Raw genomic sequence first — 20,483 nt, forward strand, 5'->3', positions numbered from 1 at the left:
TGATGTTTGTGCCAAACTACAACCAAAGAAAAGTAAGCTCAGCCGCTGGGAGATCAATAATCAATAATAGGAGTGGAAATGCTGCACATAAATAGAAGAAAGAAGCACAAGAGCAGAAACCAGAAGCCACATCATGCACTGCCCACGAGCAGGTCTGGGGGATGTGGATAAAAACAGGCATCAGCATCAGCAGCATTATAGCTCACTGATATTAACCAAGCAGACAAACCCAGAACTGAGCCAAGACATCTCATGATAAGCATGTTAGCACAAGCAACTGATGTAGAAAACTTGTGATCTCTGGCATCTCATTGGTCGTCACGGTCCAAAGTTGCCAGAATCATGGGCAGGAAATCTCTCATTCTGGCTTGCGAGTGCGTGTTTGAACCCAGCGGCAGATAAGATAAGTGACTGAAAAACAACGTTGCGGAACACCAGCAGCCGTGGCTGGGTGATTATTCCCCAACAAAGCCATCCTGAAGCAATGGGATTGGGCTGTTGCCAGGTGAGCTTGCTTACAAGATGCTGTTCAGGCAGCAGCAAGTGTTTGCAGCAGCTTGTAAGTCTTTGCAGATGAGCATTACAGCAGCAGCAGGTCAAAACAAAGGGTATATGTTGCGGTGTGGATGTACTGATACATGTTGAGTATAGTATCTGGCGTTTGATTACAGCAGCACAAGACATCTTATCTGCCTGATAGTGGCTCACGAGTTTCTCTATTTGTAGCTCAAGCCAAGTCTGTCAAATCTTTCTTTGTGAAAAAACTAACATTAAAGCTGCATTTGGGAAAAACAGGAAGTCGTCAGTTAAGCGTGTTGTTTGCAGTTTCTAATTGGTTTGACCAACAACACGCTTTATATCATTTCAATTGTAATTCTTAAAAAATGTGAAATTATTGTCTTTGTTATTTTTCATATACACAGTCTATATTATTTTGGAGCATAACCAACATTGCTGATTACACAGCCCCCAGCCTTCTCTGAAAGCTGATCCAGCTTCATGCAGAGGGAAAAGAGAGCAGACACTCACCACAAAAAGCTGTCTCACTGCCAAGAGCCTTTTTTATTCTCGTATTTATTCTTTTTTTTCTCCCCCCCCTCCTTTGCTTTTGATGAAAAGACATGCCAGGGTTATTGGAAGGGCTTAGTGGAGACAGACAGCGTGGGTTTCATGTTTTGCCGTGGTTTTTGTCTGAACGGCGGGTGTGACAGGTCACAGGTGTGAAAGCACAGTCACAGATCCCTAACACTTTTGGCTGCAGAGTCACGCCCGACTCCAATCAGGCATCCCGGCAGACGCCGCAGGATCACCGGGGGAAACAATGGCACCTCAATTTGCAGCCAAGAGAGTGCGCCAGGTTCATTTGTTTAAAGGGGAGGGGAAATAAAAGCTTTTCATTCCTCAGTGACAACACTTCATAAAGACACGTTGTTAGTGATTTGTCTGGAATTAAAGCCGTTGGCGTAGAAGATAAAGAGGTACTTCTCAGTTCAACTGCAGAGAAAATGAATGACCCTCAGTTCTGCTGCAAAGAGGTGTTTTTTTTTTATTTGTTGACTCTTAACACCCTCACCTCTCTCTCATGCTGTGTTTTCTCTCGTTCGTCTCCCTCCCTTCAGGAGTACTGAAGGACTACCTACGAGAGCTACCCTACCCTCTGATCAACAAGCAGCTGTATGAAGCCGTGCTGGAGTCCATGGCTGTGAGACCTCTGCGTATGGGAGCAGCAGGGTGTGAGAACGACCAGGCCGACTCGGAGCACACCGTCAGCCTGCTGGAGAACCTGCCGGACGTGGAGAGGGTGAGGAAGATAAACTGGATCTCACTGTGCTGGAAAATTGTCACAGAAGTGGTTGTGAAAGGCATAATTGTGGCAAAGATAATGATGGTTATGATGTTCAGATTACTGTGTTTAATTTCTATTACGTAGGCTTTTACATCGGGTGATATTAGTGGTGGCATACTGACCACATGTCATTTTCTCCACACCTTTTCGCCTTCATCAAAGTATTTTAAAACAAGCAAAGATCCCAGGGACCGAGGCTGGCATTTTAACCCCTCGGTCACCAGGGTGCCCCAGATATTCTTATTATCTTATACAAATATTTTAAGGATCCCTTAAATATGATTTCAGAAATATGAGGATTTGTAGAGAGACACTGCCTTTGAACTGCTACATATACAGTATATATTAGTACTTTATGCACTGCACTTTCTTTTACTGGCCAACATTCATGCTGATGTCAGTGTATCTGCCATGATCTAACATCAGCCATTAAACAATGTCTGCTCAGCCTCATTAATTGTTCTAACGCTGTGAAAAATTCAGGCAGTAATGACAATAAGTCACACACACAGCTCCAAGTTTGAGCGACGATGAGACTCACCGCCAATGAAAAGTAAATGCTCAGCTCTTTGCCACACAGATGTTTTGATGGATTTGAGGTCGTGCAATGCTCAAAATAAAACTGTTTTTCTAGTTACAACCAGTATGAATGTAACTCTGTTTAGAGTTAACAGTGTACAGCTGCCAAGCTCCCACGTGACATCAAATAACTCTGGAGACATTTGCCTTTAGAAATCCCACTTGGAATAATCTTTTGAAAGACTCCTCTTTTGAAAGTTTCCTTGTTTGCAAAAAGTGTAATTTTTCTTCCTTTCTTACATGGAATAGCTGAAACAGTTTTTCACATGATGAAGTAGATGTTGCAGTGCAGCTCTGCTGCTGCGAGAGGTACTGCTACAGCTACTAATCATAATAATAACATGTCTTATTTGCCTGTGTTTGCGTACTTGTGTGTCTGTCTGTGTGTGTGTGTGTGTGTGTGTGTGTGTTTGCGTATGAATCAGATGACGCTGCGGAAGCTTCTTGACCACCTGAAGCTGGTGGCGTCCTACCAGGAAGTGAACAAGATGACGTGTCAGAACCTGGCGGTGTGTTTCGGCCCCGTGCTGCTCAGCCAGCGCCAGGAGGCGTCCTGCCACACCAACCGAGTCTTCATCGACTCCGAGGAGCTGGCCAGCGCTCTGCACTTCAAAAAGCACATCGAAGTTCTACACTACCTGCTGCAGCTCTGGCCAGGTGATTTTTCTTGATTCCTTTTAGTTACTGAACACATTTTGATAATTTTATAAATTTTCTACAAGATAAAACACTGATCTATTTTACAGTCAGGTTATATGTCTGTTCTGTATGTACCAGTCTTTGGCCCCAGGGTCTCGTACAGATCAGCAGCAGCTCTGTGGTTCAGCTCTACAAAGCACTGCTGAGGGGCAAGGCTGCTTTGATCGTTGAGGTCATCCAACACTGGCACAAGTACAGCTGATAGCTATTGGCCACCATCTGTTGGCTCCCCAGAGATGAAACTCTCCACAGAGTGCTTCATCATGGCAGACTGAGCCAATCAGAGCCAAGCCACTAAACCCAAATGTAAACCAAACTTTCGAGGCGTGCCCCCCCGTCCTAAGATAAATCACTAGCCAAGGACAGATACCCAGCACCAGCCTCACTCAGCACAGGTCATCTGTCTGCCGGCACAGCTGCTCTGTGCCAGCTGCAGCTGTCTGCGCAGTGTGAGACATGAAGGAATCCAGAGATTATTCCGGAGGGAGAAGAGAATGATGAAAGTGCTGCAGGCGCTGTAACATTTTGGGGATCAGTTTTTATGAATTTGTGTTTACCCCAATTTTTAATCAGTGTGTGAGTGGCTGCTGTCGTGCAGGTAAAGTCTCAGCTACTTTAGGTCATTATCCAAATATTACAAAATGGACCTGTGTGCTCTGCCTACACACAGATTGAACAGATATCGCCATTTGAAAATCCATTAGTGCTATGAGGACAAAAGCCTGCAGTGCAGCTGTTGGCAGTTTGCCTCTTCTAACATCTTTGGAAAAAAATGGATTATCTTCTGTGAGTTATTACCACTTTTATAAACATTGAGGTTATGAGAGTGGTTGAAAATCCATCATCCAATTTTAAACATGCATTCTCATCAATCCCAAACTCAGCCAGCTCACTGAGTGCGGTGATATCCTGTTGGTCTCATTGTTTCCGTGTGTCCCAAGAGCGCACATGCCTGCTGTATTTTGAGAAATCTTTTCCAAGTCTTCCTAACATCACGTCAGACAGACTTCATCCCTGAATAACTCAGATCCCCAGAGCTCCTCGCTGTGACCTGCAGCTTTAACCGGATCCGCTGATCGATGTCAAGCGAAGCAGTGACACAGTATCTGGTCTGGCCTCTAAATTTAACTGCACCCTCAGACTCCCACGCTGAACCAATCCTGTGCAAACCGCTGGAGTCGTGCACCCTCCACCCTCCAGTGCATCAACTGGGGAAGAAACAGAGGGAGAGAAACCGAATAAGTCAGCATTTGTGAATCCTATAATCGCAGGTAGCTGAGTGAAGTACAAGAGGAAGTTTAAAAAGATAAACAGAAAAGTGCAAAGATGTTTTTTGTAATAGAGGCTAGAACATAAGTGTAGACAGTCAGATGAGGAGATGGGAAGAAGTTGTGCTGTGTTATCATGTTTTTGTAGTTGTAGTTGTAGTTTTTTTCTAACAAAGAAGTAATTCTGTGCTCCTGTCTGCAGCTGATGTCACCCAGCTAGTGCCTGTAATGACCTGTAATAACCTTGACCGAGCTTTCAGTCCAGGTCGTGGTCCAGGTCCAGGTCCAGGCCTTCGTATACTCCCTCAGTGACATATCCATATCTGTCCGCTCCCCTAGCTCAGAGCATAGGACGCCTGGACTATAATTAAAGACATTCCAGGCTTAACCTTAGCCCTCAGCCCCCAAAGCTTCACCCTAACATTTCACCATCATTTTGGGATATTTCCAGCCGCCTCTTCACGTCTCTCTCTCACACACACACACACACATATATACCCAACCCTCCTCAGGGCCTCAAGTGTGCATGTCTTTGGGCAAGTGCAGGGACATGTCTGCATAAAACCATTGGCATTGCTATTTACAGGAAGTGTGAGAGAGCATGAGCATATGTGTGCCGTAGAGGCTGAGGAGGTGTTGCTGAGTGTGAATTATGCAGCGTGCCAACTGTATGTGTGATGATGTGAGCAGATGGTTAGACAGACTGAATGACAGGAAGAAAAAGAGAATGTGTGTGTTTGTGGTGAGTGCGTGACTGCATTTGTTTGTTAGGTTCTTGTTATTGTGCTTATGTGCAGGGATAACACCTTTAAAATCAACAAACAGCACAACCCCCTGGAGCCGACTCTAGACTCATTTAGGTTGATTTTGTGGGTTTCTTTTTTCAGCACAAGTTCGGCTACAAGTAAAATTATTATTTCTCTTATTATACACAGAAATAGCAGAGAAATGTAAGAAGTAAATCTATAATACAGTCTATTTGCTTGTAAAGTGATTTTATCCCAACTAATTTTTGTGCCTTTTTCATTGAAAGTCTATTTATTCACTGATGAATAGACAGAGCACAAAGCACATCTTGCCTATTGTAACTCAAGGTGCAGTGTTTGTGTTTGCTTTCCTCCTTCATTTTCTCTGCTGACAGCTAATAACTTTAATCATGTCATTGGTGAATCACGTCTGAAATGAAATAACAGAGAACCTCTTAAAGGAGGGTAATTTCTGTTTGTTTTAGGTGATAATTGCCGGAGTCTTTAGCCTCAGGAGAGTTGCAAAGCGTGCAACCGCTGCACATAAGTACTGTATCAGCACCTGCCACTCCTGATGATTTGAACTGGAGTCAGTATTTTTGTTCATAAAGCATATAAATGTTCCTCCTTCATCCCCCCTGGAGACAAAATCAAATTCAGTTTTGCTTCATACTCTACCTTCTGTATGTGACTTAAAGCCCTGACTTCTAACACTTTTTGTGTTTTTTTTGTTCCTTTCCACTCCAGTAAGGGAGAGCTAGAGGTGTCAACAAGTGTAGGTACACTGAGATAAAGAGAGACAGGTAACCGGGCTGTGCTGGTTGTGTTGCAGTGCTCACTGTTCCTTTCTGTAGCACAGTCAGATGATTCTTTCATAATGTCCAAACAGGGTTTCGGTTTAGTTAATTTTTTTTTTTAAATTTGCTTTAGTCAACAGATGATAACAAACAGTACAAGAGGTTGGCACCAAAGTCACAGAGTGTGTTGGTGTGGCTTCAGCATGCGTTTGACTTTGAGCACGGCATGGCATGTTCAGATTTGGATTAGATTGTGTCATATATCAGGGTTCGCATAACTTTGTGAACTTACTGCTGGTGTATTTAGATTTATGTGACAGAGGAATCTTCAGATAAACCTCAGGTCTTTTTTAAATAGTAAGAATAAGATTTGTTAGTGGATAACGCTTCCTGTTTTTTTAAGGCATGATTTTAAATGTCAGCGGGATGTGTTACACTCAAAGGGTCATGTAGAAAAAGATTATTTTGTCACTCACCAGTGATATCTACCTCCGCAGATAGTTTCAGTTTTAGTGCCCATGTTTTCAGACATCTGCTTCTGAGATTTCTGGACTTTTTTTTGTGGCATTTAAAGCAATGAAAAACTAAATTAAAAAAAGTGGTGAGACTGTCTTTAAATAATACTCATAATTCACAGTTCTCACTATAACAGCTTCCTACTGAAAAAAATTTTTAAAAATCCCCATGAAAATTGGGGTGGCAGCAGAAATCAGAGGCAGACATCTCCAAAACTGCAAATAAAACCTAAAATATCTGCATGGCTAGACACCACTGGGTCGAGGTAAATGATAAAATTTCCTCTTATAATTTGGTCGAACCAACCCTTTAAATTAATATTTCATAATTTTGGGAAATATTCTTTCCAAAAGTAAAAAAAAATCCACTACATAGCACATTTAAAGTGGTGAGAGTGGTATCAATGTTCTCATCCAACACTTGGCAATAAGCAAACAAACATATTTTCCAAAATGTTGAACTATTCCTTTAAGGATATTAGTTCAAATGGCCAATGTAGTATACGTCTGATTGACTCTGCTTGTCTTCTGTCTCTTCCTCTCTGCTCCTCCAGTTGTGGACCCTTATAGCCAGTCCTCCTTTCAGCCCCCCGCAGCCTCCTTGGTACCGGCCTCTTCAGACCTCCTGGTAGCTCCTCCTATACGGCGGAGAAAAGAGCGTCCCCAGGTCCTGAACCTCACTGATGCGGAGATGGTGGGTGTTCTGCGGCCCAAACCGGGGCGCCTCGACAGCCCCAGCAACCGCTACGCTGGTGACTGGAGTCGCTGTGGCGAGAGCTACTTCCCTTCTGATATGCTGCTGCCTCCCAGCAAGGAGGAGGCGGACTATGATGATGTGCCCTCTGAGGATACAGAGGCAGCTGAGGAGGGGGAGGAGAAGCCTGAGAACTCAGAGGAAGATAAAGTGCAGAGGGTCACAAGTCCTGCGAATGATCCCTCTGAGCAGGAGCAACCTCCAAAAGAGGAGGTGGTGAAGGAAGAAGAAGAGCAGGAGGAGGAGATGCAAGGAGAGGATGATAGTTCAGGCAACGGGCAGCCATTAGAAGATGAGGAGGAAGAGGAGAGGGTGTGCGACCACATCCTGCCGCCTCGGCTGCCCAAAGAGCACACCTACCAGGCCTACATGAAGATCCAGGACATCAGCCCCGTGCTGAGCAACAGAGTCAACCTGAGAGACCTGCAGGAGAGCATCGACACGCTGATAGGAAACCTGGAGAGAGAGCTGAACAAGAACAAGCTCAACGTCGGATACTGACTCCTACCACAGTCACGTACACACACACACACACATACACACACACACACACACACACACACACACACACACACACACACATCCACTCACAAAGCCTGATGAGTTTGGTTTGGGGAAGACCTTCTTTACCGATCAAGGTGCTTCAGGATACAGCCACAGTGTTTCCATGGAGATCCTCTGAGGTCACCATGGCAATGTGGCGTGCAGTGCTGCTGTAAAAACCTAAAGGATGACATGAGAAGAAAAGTAACGGGGCACTTCTGACATTTGTACCTTACCCATAGACATTCCTAATGTTTTTATTTTCCTTTTATTTTGTCGACTGTCTAATTTCATGTTGTTGTTGGTTTGTTTCAGTCCGGTTCTGTGTTCCATGTTGTTGTTATTGTTGCTTCTCTTCTTATTAGAAGAACCCATTGACCCCTCAGGGGTTTAAAAGGTGCCTTAATTGTGTGAAGGTGGTACGTCGAGATGAAAATCCACCCTGGAATAAAATGCATCTCCCTCCTCTGATCTTGATACAGTGTTGGCCAAAAGTTGGATCATCTTTATTACACAACGAAGAGTTGAAAAACAATGAAAAAGGCTTTAAATATACTTTATTTTTAGCAGGTACGAATCCACGCTGGGTATTATGGGGCTCTACTCATGCAGAGCAAAGTTACTGATACGCTGTATTTATCCAGTTTTTAAACTTGACCATTTTCATACCAAAACATCCCAGTGCTTCCAGAGTTTCCCCAGTTCTTGGCAGAATCTGAAGCAGCATTTGGACGTGGAAAACTTCCTCATCTTTTCAGCGGTGGGGAAAAATCTGGGATACATTAGGCCTTTCAATTGAGGATTGGTTTCCAGCAAAAAATAAGTAATTAAATTAATTTAGAAAATGTGAAAAGACAACAAAACCATCCTGTTGGTGAAGGCAGCACATCTGTCATTTTTGGCTACAGAAGAAAAGTTCTGATATTTTATTGAACCCCACTGATATTGACACAACATTAGTCTCTAATGCTGAGTGGAAAAACTCCAGGATTTGTTTCTGAATTCCAGAGTCTCAAGCTTCTATTTTCATCTAGTATTTTCATCTAGTTTCTATCTTGCAATCTAACTATTTATTAAATGAGACCTGCAAGAATTTCATATTGCTTCTTCATAAAATTCTGAGACTCTAAAACTTACATAGGCTAATGTGGTTTTCTTCAACTCTGGCACCCCCCCCCCCCCCCCCCCCCCCCCCCGAGCCATAGTAGATCATATCTATGTTTCTAAGGCTGTAATGAACTCCTTTTGATGAGTGAAGTGAACTTCATGTGTGAAATCGGTGGAATGTTCCTTTAATACAAACCACGGTCACAGGAGGAACTTGTGTTTATTCTGTTTCAGGGTGGATTTCCTTGTTTAAGGCAGCAGAGAGCTTTTCTTTTGAGGTATGAAACACTAAATGTTGTACAACAATAATGCACTTATGAGGCAGGCAGTAGTGTAGATTGTCATTGTAGATCATGCAGTAAAAAATATTCTGGCTGTGGACTGAACTGAGGGAGAAACAGCCGCCACTGAAACCTCCTCTTAAAGGTAAACATGAAAGACTATGGGCTGAGATGTATTTACTTTGTGCAAGATTTTCTGGTGTCTCGACAGGCATAAACACACCTGTCAGATCAGGATACGAGATAAGGGGAAAACCAGTTGTTTCTCTGTTTATCTGTGTTCACAGTAGAGATGCGTTTCATCTTAAGCAGGCAATGAAATAAGAGAGAACACATGTTTCATATGGCATCATATTCAGTTTAGGCTTAAAAGAATAGTCTGACATTTTGGGAAATGTATTAATTCACTTTCTTGCCCAGAGTGAGATGAGAAGATCAATATCACTCTCATGACTGTGCGCTAAGTAGTAATCAAGAGCCACAGGGCTGCTAGCTTAGCTTAGCATAAAGACTGGAAGCAGGAGGAAACATCTAGCCTGGTGCTAATACAGTTAAATTAGTATCAATAAGATCATTCACTAAACTCAAATCTAATAATAAAATCTAATAAATAGATTATTTTCTCAATTTTTATTTCAAATAGCTTAAAAAATGTTGTCCTCTACCACACCAACAGTAAACACTGGACAACTTTTTAGCTATTTATTATTTGGTATTTTCAAAAGTTTAGTCCCTTTAAAGAAAACAGCACCAGGCTTCAGTAACTGTTTCACCTTTATGCTCAGCTTTAGCATCTCCCGGCTCCTGGTACATCTCCTCCACACAGACGTGAGAGTGGTATCCATCTTCTCATTTAACTCTTCTCAAGAACCCGAATATGCATTTCCCCCAAGTCATCAAACTTTTCTTTTAAAATCCTTCTGCTTCTCCCAGCTTTTCGCAAAACCGTGAAATATAAACAGCCCAAATGTGAAGCACAATTTCCAGAGCAGCAGTGGGAACGGTTAGCGGTGGGCTTCAGGTAGTGCGACTTAGCTAGCTGCCTAAATCGACAAAGGACGTTTTCAGCAATCCAGGGATTCAGAATGATCAGTATTTAACCTATATGTATATGTATATAATTATATAAATGTATTCGGAGTATATTATTTTTACAGCTTATATTTCAATGGCGTATTTAAATACTTCCGATGACCTCGTAGTGTTGACTTGTAGCAATAGTCTCTTTTCCTCCCTTCGAGCTACCTGTACACATCTTAATGTGCTGGACTAATGGTACAACTTTAGCTGTAAAATATATGATAAAATCGTGCTCTTGCAGAAAAAGTGATATTGTTATTTTTGTTATATTGTGTATATATTTGACATTGTTTTGTGTCTCTGGTGGACTAAGCTGTGTTCATGTGTTTTTGTTTTTTTTTTTAAGGTACTGAACGTTGCATGGTCAAAAGCTTTACTGACATAAACAAGGCTCCTTCTCATCTGCCTTTGTATTTGATATTTATGTGTAAAAAGAATATTTTGTTATGTATGCTCGTTTGTTTGTCACCCTGTACCTCCAATACACAGATAATTGCATTGTTCAAGCTTTTCTCCAGAGGACTTAAAGGCAGACAGTGACTCGGTTTGATGCAGTTCCAACTCAATTAATCATTTGGTCTGTGAAATGTCACAAAATTGTGAAAAATCACAATTTCTCACAGGCTCAATGTGACAGCTTCAAAGTGCTTGCTGTGTCCAACCCACAGTTCAGAGGTCAAAGATACAGTTAACTATCACATAAGATAAAGAAAAACAGCAAATCTTCAAAGTTTAAAAGCTTGAACTTGTGAGCTTTTGCTTAAAAACATGGACAAATATTTTATCACCACTCATCTCTACACACACACAAAAAATGTCCATCGTCTACAGTCTAAAAATCTAAATTTTTCCTAGAGAATAAAAATATGTGACAAAAATAATTTCACTTTTATATGATTCTAATCCAAATTTTGTTATTTTATAGAGGGATGATAAGTGAAACTGTATTAAAGATGCACATTTGGTGTGGCATTTGATTTTTTTTATTTATACAATTTTCATTTTATTTCTGTTTTGGCTTCACCCCACCCTTCTACATGATATCTGCTCATGATCCTGCTGCTTCCTGGTGAAGCTGTGGCTGCCGCTGTCAGTCTGAGCAGCTCTGGTGAAAGTGGGTTTCAGTGGGGTTCCTTTCAAACCATCTGCCTCCACAGGAAACACAAAAACAACCAGGGCCTCATTTAAAGAAGTCAGTGTGGAGCGTCTGCTGCACTTTGATAACTTTTAGATCCTGTGATGAGATTAGAAGATTTTGTTTTAGTTTTGAAAATTTTTTTTTTTACATTAAACAAAAATCAGAACACTTATAAAAGAGGTCTAAAGTCTCGGGACAGAGCCGGTCAAACATAGCTGCTGAATGTTTCATGAGTTTCATTATCAATGCATTCCTCTCTATCTCCTCCTCTGAGCTTCTTCCTCTGTCTGTCACTGAATAAATTGATGGCAAACACCTGCATTACTTGTTATCTGTCTTGTCCTCTTTGTCCTTTGGAGAGAAAATGCCACGTGGAAAGCATTGCTAAACAAAACAGAAAAATTGCTTTGTATTGATCCTGAGAAATGTATGGTCATAATAAAGTATATTATTTTACATTCACATGTGGCCTCTGTGTCTTTTTGACGGTGATAGTAAGTCCATCATTGCCTCTTGGACGCTTATTTTTCTTGTTTTTTATGATTAATTCTGCAGAACAAATTCAAAGTTTTAGCTGTAATGTCATCTTTCCTTTACCATGACTGCTTCCTATTAGATTTCACAGATCTGATTGTGCACCTGTCTAAACAAAGCACATTTTATTTCAGAATTGTGGTAATGCACAGTTAATGTCTTCTCACTCCTACGCACATGAACATGCCTGGAATTCATTCATAAAAAACATTGTTCTTTCTTTTTTTATGCTCTATCTGGTAATCTGCATATGGCTCAGCAGTCATATCACTGTTGCTGAAATGACTCAGACCTTCAGCCGCATTTTCCCAAACAGTTCTGGAGACTGTTTTGTTTTATAGAAAACCAGTGGGAGAAGAAATCTTAACTTCAGGAAAGTAGACTTTTCTGTGCTTTTGCAGATTCATCTCTTTGCTGTGGGAACATTGTAATCCAACCTCAGCAGAGTACAGATAAATAAGTTGGGAATTGCCCTTGCTGGCTTGTGGGAATCTCCCAGAACGACTTTCAGCTTCAGGGACATTCCCAGGATGCAGCTGCATTTAGGCGTCCAGTAAAATCCACTGCTGGAAGGCTGCACTTTGACTGTGGCGACAAAAACCAACATTACCATCAACATAAACACAGTTAACCTAAACTTATGACAACGTGTACCATAGGTAGACTTCAAAGCAGTAAACTGAAACAGTTAAATGACATTTTAATGTGATGTGTTTTCTAAAATCAGCCCAGGACTGTCAAACTGTGCCCAAGCGGCTGCAGCTGAGGTGATACACATCTCTGGCAGATAGCATGAGAAGTCAGAGCAGCCGCGGGCCTTTCAGCACTAAATGGTTTTCAGCCTTGTTTGATGTCACTACTGTTGGTTCATATCATGTTTTTATGGCTCTCTTTACAGGAAGGTTTAGAGTACAGAATGTACACACACAAGAATTACACACCCCCTACAGCCCTGTTTTATATCCCCACTGAAGTCAAGGTAAAAAACCATCTACCTGTCCTAAACCTTCATAAACATTTAGTCTGGGATTTATGTGGAGACAGCCAAATATTTCACAGACAGTTTTACAATATATATCATTTTAAACATGGAGGATAATGGTCCTGTCAGTCTCTTCTTCCACGACGCCTAAATGGAAATTGATTCACTCGACCTGTTGCGTTTATTTCTACCTTTTTGAATTCCATCTTTAAACATCTGGAAAAAGATTTTACATTTAGATTCAGGTGCTCTAAATGTAACAAGTTCAAAAAAAAAAAAACTTCATCCACGTTTGACTTGCAGAGTAGTTCTCTCAGTCCCAATAAAAACAAGAGTGAAATCCCATATGAAGACAGAGGTAGACATAATAACACGGAGCCTGTTTGGATAGTCAGGGTCGCCACCTGATATCAGGCCGTCTGTCTGAGTGAACTGAACTGAACTTTTGTTCATTTCTAATTTGAGAGAGAGCAGAGATATGGGTCTCTTTAGGTAAACATCCTTGACAGCCACCTGCATGTGAAACCAGACCTTTTCTCCCCTTCTTCTTCTCCTCCTCTGGTCCCTTAATCTCTGCTGACCTTTGAGTCAGTATCACGGCCAAGCAGCCAACCACACAAACACACCGTCTTTGTTACGGACTCTTTCTTTTAACCATGGCAATAAAAAACTAAACGGTTTGCCTCTTAACCGTTGGGTGATGAGACGTCATAGCAGACATTTGACGTCACGTGATATAAGCTGTTGTGGTATCACACCAAAATAACTGATGCATGGAGACTGATGGTGTTGAACAGTGGTAACAGGCAGTCTGCAGCAGTGATCACATCCTAAGGAAATGAGCACAGTAATCGGTGTTTCCCATGAAAGTTTTCAATAAAGGATGTGGAAATGTTTGCTCTTTCACCTCCTTGTTTACCAGGATGTAGTGTCAGGTGTGTGTAGCCAAGGACTCATTGTAAAAAAACAAAAAAGAAAATACTAATATAAATATAGGAGGCTCCTAAGAAAATGATTAAAACATGTTTTGCACATAGAACATAAGTGTCTGTGTAAGCATTTACATGTATTATCTACAGATTTATTCAGCTGCCCTCGCTTGCAGGCCTGTTCACCACTTCCAATTAGTTGACGAGTCCATTGAAAACACCTTCTGCCTTTGACCACCTTCCTTCTGATTGGCTTCTGACGTTCATCTGATGACCTATTTAAGTCTCTAGAGGTAGCTGGTCTGTAGGTTGTGCTGACCATGGTCTTATGACAGTGGTGGCCTCAGGGGATGGGTTTTGGTCACTTTTTCAACTGGTTCATTGATGTAACTCCAGTAAAGGTATTGGCAGGGTCCATTTTGAAATAGGCCTAATGAGTGAACAGGTCAGAGTAAAGGCAGGTTGTTAACTTTTGCTATTCTGACAATATCACGTGAATGCAGTGTTACCAACGCAAGCCTCATACCGATTTGATAGTAGTTGGCTGAATAGCCTCACTGATCAATAACTTAAATAACAGCTTTAGAGACTGCTAAGCGTTCCCATTCATCAGTCACTGTTACCTGCAACTCTACAAACTGTTTACATGCAACTAATTTGCAGCAGCAAATTGTGTTTTGGAGGAAATATGTTACAGATCGGATTCTGTTAACATAATAGAACATTGCATATTGTTAATGTGTCAGCATGATGCTGTCAATGTACTTCATTCATTCATTTGTTTGTCTTGCAGTGCAATATCCGCTTAAAGTGATAACAGCTTTATTGGATTTGTGGTTTAGGCACTGGTAGCTGTGTCCTTGCTTATTAGAGAAAAAGTGACACAGTGACTTGAGACACAACGTGTTTTTATTTGTATTTAACCAAAACCACCTCCACCTGCAACCACTTCCACTGGAATTCATCAATGTACCATTTCATTCACCCAAAAAAAACTTTACATCTGAACCTCCTGAATGAAGCCAGCGATTATGTTTGACACCACAGCATAATTGTGGTCCTACGACTTTCTTCCACAGGGACAACACTTTTGGTTTTATATTGAGCTCTGTATCTGTGTTATTGTGTGTGTGTGTGTGTGTGTGTGTGTGTGTGTGTGCTCTTCTCACTGGTCTGAAGAGGGTGAGGCTCAGCTGGAATAAGCAGATGTCACATATTTTTGAGCTCAGATCAGAGTTTAACAACGTCTGAGTTAACATTTGATTGATGATGTTGGTGGGTTGTTTGCTTATGTTGGTAGGCCACTGTCAATCAAATTTAATCAAAACACAACCACACAGACCTGAAGCAGATTAGCTGAGTTTAAAGTTTAAATAAATAATAACCAGGATGTCATATTTTTTTTCTTTTTGCTTTCTTTGTTACTTATGTAGCCAAGATGAGAGAGCCATGTTTTCACCACATTTCTATCAACACATGATAAAAACATGGTATGCACTTTTTCATTAAATCGCTGCTCTATGCAAGTGTACATGCATAAGCTACAAATTATAAAGTCATATTCAGCATTTTCAAGCCTTTTTACATCTTTCACCGGACGTGTTCTGAGAGGCTCAGGTTGGTTAATGGTCTCCAGTACATACTACTCATTCACTCCTTATAAACATGGGAGAGCTAAGCCTGGGTAATTGCTGGGAACCTTTATGCAGTGACCCTGGGCACACATTCCATACATGCAGTGCCCTTCAGTGGGGAGGCTATTAAACACATTTTACCAAGGTCTCAGCCTTTCTGGTGTGTTTTTTTGGGGAGTCTTTTGTTCTCCTGCGGTCCAGCCCCTGTACTTGGCAGCTCATCTGAGGGCCTCGGGGCAGATCTCTTGACGCACCGCTGACAGATCAGCGTTGATGATGAGAGAGCAGACCATAGGAAAGGAGGGGGGAGAAGATGAGGAGAGAGCGAGAGGTGAAAGTGAAGAATGGAGGGAAGGAGAACACAGAGGAGCGGCGCTTCAGATCCTCAGGGGCCGGGCCTCACACAACGTAGGCCCTCTCCTCTGTCCTCCCTGCCTCTTCCCTCCTCCACCTCCATTGCTCTGTCACTCAGGACTAGACTATTTCATTTTAATAAGGCTAATCCCTCCTAGAGGTAAGCTGCTCATCACCTCTCTCCCTCCTGCTCCTCTAGAAGAGAGCAATCTCCTTTCAGCGTGAGGAAAGGATGACGGCGAGGGTTTGCTCCACTTGATAGGAGAGAAAAATGTGAAAGGTGAGACTGAAAAGAGGCCTTGACGGCAGCTGTGGTCAGGCTCGGTGAGAAGATTTGGGCCTCACTGGTTTGATAAACTTGCAGGTGGCACACCTTCAGCCCCGATTCATCCTCCAACCAGTCTTTAGCATCATGCTGAATGACTTTGTTCTCCGGAGAGGAAGTGGAGTGATACAGTAGGTATTTTAGTGTACGCTATCGCCTGCCGCCTGTCAGCAGAGCACTCTCCAGCTGTCAGCAGTAAATCTTAGTTTGCCTGCTGCTTGAGGTGATGTCTCCTCGATGCAGACGACCACTCACTTAGTATGACATTTTGGAAAATACACTTAGTCTTTTTTTTCTTTTTTTTTTTTTGGAGTTGGAGACGACTGATACCGCTCTCATGTCTGTAGGGTAAACATGAAGCTGGGTCCAGCAGTGAGTTAGCTTAGGTTAGCTTACAGCATGAGAACAGGGAAAGCTAACAAAACTTCCCTACTAGTGCCTCTAAAGCTTACTAATTAATAAAGATGATAATGAAAAGGGGGCAAACCAATAATGGTTAGGGTGAATACCACGAGGGCACGAATGCTCTAGGAAGGCAAGTCCCCAGTTTGACTGCTGGCCGACAGGACTCTTTGCTGCTTGTCAGTGTCCTTGTCTCTGTCTCATTTCCTGTCACTCTCCACTATCCTGTCAACTAATAAAGGGATAAAATGGCCTAATAATAATAATAATAATAATAATAATAATAATAATAATAATAATAATAATAATAATAATAATATAAACAATCATTGAATAATGTAAGAGATAAGTTTCAACAAACAAATTTGTGGCTTTTGTCCTCCTGTGTTTGTGCTAGGCTAACTAGCTGCCTAGAGTACAAATACTAGTGTTTGGTTTCAACAGTTTGTCTCACTGTTTTCGTCACTAATGACAACATGTCAAAGAAGACCATTCAGAGTTTCCACGGTCATAAGAAAAGCCTTAAGGGTTTCCCATACGTACCCTCAGATAGATAGTTTAGATGACAGATCCCACTCGGATGGGACTGCATCCAGGTCTGGATTTATGCCAAGATACTGTATGAAACATTTCTCAAAGTTCAGTGGTGATGGACTGAAATTTCATCACCTGAACCTTCCTTTGGTAAAAATATTGTGAATATTTCCTGACTGACGAACTTCTTTTGAAGTGGCTCAGACTGTGAAGCGTTGGCCGTTCATGCTGACAGGCACAGCAGGCCTGAGTGAGAGTCCTCCATCAGAGAGGAAGTCCTTACTGAGACAAATGAACTATATTTTGTAGAAGAGCCTAAAAAGAAGGGACATATAAACAATGACACAGTATGGTTAAAAACATTGCCAACAATCCCATTGTATGTTCCTCTCAGGTTAAAAAATTCTTTATTAGATGTTAAGCTCAGCTAGGACATTATCAGACATATGTATGTTTTTTGATATATTTAATACGTTTTCAAAATACTCAATATTTTCCCCATATTTCCCATTAAGATGAATGGACAGAATGTTTAACTAGAGAAGAGGAGGGTTGAATTAAGCCAGCCGAGACAGACTCGTGGATGTATTTCTCCATGGCTTTCCTCTGTGAGCGAGACTCTTGTACGGTGGCCCTGAGAGCTCAACTCACTGCAACTTGAGAACACGTGCAAATAGACAAAACACAAGCAAATTCAGAAAACATCTTCATCAATTTGACAGCACATGTTTGGGAGTCATCAGTAACTGCTAAAGAAACTAGCAGATCTGAATAGCACTAAAATACCGTTAGGAGCAATTCGACATATCAAACAGAGGGAGTTAGAAATAAAGACAGCCTCTAATAAATGTCTGTGATGTTCTGGAGTTGAAGTGAATAAAGGCAAAACTACTGTGGATCCCAGATGGAGGATGTTGTCGCACACACGGCTGTTCCCTCGCTTCAAAATCATCTTTTAAATGGGAGAAAGCCAAGACATCAATGTGTCAATTGTGTGTAAAGCCTCTATTTTTGACCACACACACACACACACACACACACACACACACACACACACACACACACACACACACACACACACACACACACACACACACACACACACACACACACACACACACACACTTAGACCTTGGGAGGTTCTGGTAAAATGACAGGAATCCAAACCGTTGAGAGCTTTGAAATTAGAAAATGAAAAGGAGTCAAGAGGGAACATTCCACAGCAGTGCCCTGGTCACCTGATCTCTTATGAGGTCAAGGGTCAACTAATGAAACCTACCACCAACCCCCCAGAGGTTTTAAGAAGAAACAGCTTTACGTTTTACAGTGACGAAATGTAGCCTGACGATTTAACTGGGGATAATTTTAGCAACTCAGAAGCTGCTTTGAGCTGAAAGGAGGATCCTGGTTTAAATTCTTTGCAGGAAAAAAGGGAAACATTCAGTGACTAATTCCTGCCTTAATTATCTTTTACATAAGACGTGGTGTTCTGACAACGAGTATGATAGAACCGAACAATCATTTTCAGGACTCAGTTTTCTTCTCATGCTTTTGTCTTCGTCAAGCATCAGTCTGTCTCTCCTGCACGTCATGTGACGTTGCATGTTTGTGTGAGTTGGATCTGTGTGTCTGCAGCTGGGGTCCAGCTCAGTTGACTATGTGTGAAATGTGCCGTATTGGGAGATTTAGGCAGCAGACCCCCCTCTCCATCCCACCCCAACTAACACCCTCCCCAGCAGGAGCAGCTAAGAGGGGCAGCCAGAACAATGCCAAGGCAATGGCTTAATTCGCCAGGCCAGATTTACAGCCCCTCCTGCCCAGCACCTGCTCACATTGTTTCCCTGGATTTGCCTTGAAAACTTTTAAGAACTGGTGATAAAAACTGGACTGCAGGCGATCCATCCTGTATAGACACCCCCTTTTAGATCTTTTTTTTTTGTGTTTGGGAAATCTCTTGGATGAAGAAATCAACTGAGGAAAATCAGACATCATGAGCACCTTTCATGTCACCGGGTTTATGGGCCGTGCTGTTGTCCATTGCCAAGAACATTAAAGAAGTGTGAGCACTGAGCATCAGAGTTTAGCCTGCAAACGTCTTTGCAAATGTCTGCGCAACTTCAAATTCAAGTGTTTATGTTGTGCATGAGCTGTCTCGATTGCACAACATTCTTTGCATCAGCCATTACAATAATAACTAACCAGTGAGGGTGAAAGCATTCCCTGTGTGTGTGTGTGTGTGTGTGTGTGTGTTGGTTTGCAGAAGGTACATTCCTGAGCTGGCCTGGGAGAAAGTGAGAGGCTCCGCAGAGGAAAGAGGGACTGCAAAACAGAATTCCCAGAGAGGTTTGAGGAGGGGACGACTAGTAAGCAGAGGCCCCTTTTTGTCACCCGGGCCTTGTTGGTGCCTCAGGGGCCATATGGACGCCTGCCTCTGTGCGCCCTCACATCAGCCCATTCTTCACCCTCCACCACCCCCTCCACTTTGTGACAGGACCGTCCACGTGAATGAGTCATGGCCAGAGTGAAGTCGCCCCAGGCTCACTTCTGTTGAGGGGAATCGATGCTGTTTTCCACCTCTTGCCATCTTATTTTTCTTCCCCCTTACTCGCCTTCCCCTTCTCACCCAGTATTCAACCATTTGTGCTTCTGTTATTCATCTGTTCTCTCTATCATCTCTCTTCTCTCTTTTCTTTTGAGGCATCTCGGACACAGTGTGAAAACCTGGCAATAGACAGCTGCCCCTGTATTATGCTGCGTCTCCCCCCTCCTTCTGTCTCTCCGGCCTCTTTTCTGGCAGGGTACCGGCTGTCAGTTGTGACTATAGGTTTGCTGGGCTGCTCTTGACCTGAGGTGGACCCAGCACTCTGAGGCGTCCTTATTTTATCCCCGTGAAGGAGCGAAACTAATGGAGTCCAGAGGGCTGGAGAGCTACTCCTTGCAACACACTGCAAGGAGAAACAGCATTCTCATAAAAATCTGTGAACAGTGTGGAAGAAGTAAAAGTTTAATTCACGAAAAACTTTCTGTTGTGGTGAAAGAGTTTAACTGAAATTAATGAGCAAACCATGTTTGCTGTAAGCTACTTGTGGGTGTGAACAGTACATTTCTTAGTGCACCACTGCTCCCTTGTTCCTTTTGCCACTGGCTATCTCAAATTCTCCTTGAAAAAGTTTCAAGGCCAATCTTAAAGATCTCAAAACAGAAGTGATTCAACAGCAGCTACCCAGCAGATAACAGTCGGGCTGTAGGCAGGTGGTGTTGCTGTGTTACTGGCTTAAAAACAAAATCCCTAAAATAGGAATCCTCACATTAGAATGACTGGATTCACACCAGACAATTGTCACTGTAACTGATCAGGCTGTCATCAAGCTGTACACACAACACTGACATATCACCTAACATTTGCAATGCTGAACATGTTCACAAAGAATAGCGC

At 42.3% G+C, this 20,483-nt stretch overlaps 1 protein-coding gene across 2 annotated transcripts in view; it reads left to right on the forward strand.

Annotated features, from left to right (window-relative positions):
- syde2 (synapse defective 1, Rho GTPase, homolog 2 (C. elegans)) overlaps nt 1-11,815 on the forward strand; it is a 46,132-nt gene extending 34,317 nt beyond the window's left edge. For both annotated transcript variants that reach the window (XM_071486427.1, XM_071486428.1), the window contains 3 exons: nt 1,620-1,801; nt 2,851-3,082; nt 7,005-11,815. In XM_071486427.1, the coding sequence (XP_071342528.1) occupies nt 1,620-1,801; nt 2,851-3,082; nt 7,005-7,705 (1,115 nt within the window). In that variant the 3' untranslated portion in view covers nt 7,706-11,815. The remainder of the gene's footprint in view (nt 1-1,619; nt 1,802-2,850; nt 3,083-7,004) is intronic.
- The last annotated feature ends 8,668 nt before the right edge of the window (nt 11,816-20,483 follow it).

The sequence above is a fragment of the Trachinotus anak genome, unplaced genomic scaffold, assembly GCF_046630095.1.
Source record: "Trachinotus anak isolate AG129_WGS33_773 ecotype Australia unplaced genomic scaffold, CSIRO_AGI_Tana_v1 ptg000010l, whole genome shotgun sequence".
NCBI lineage: Eukaryota > Metazoa > Chordata > Actinopteri > Carangiformes > Carangidae > Trachinotus > Trachinotus anak.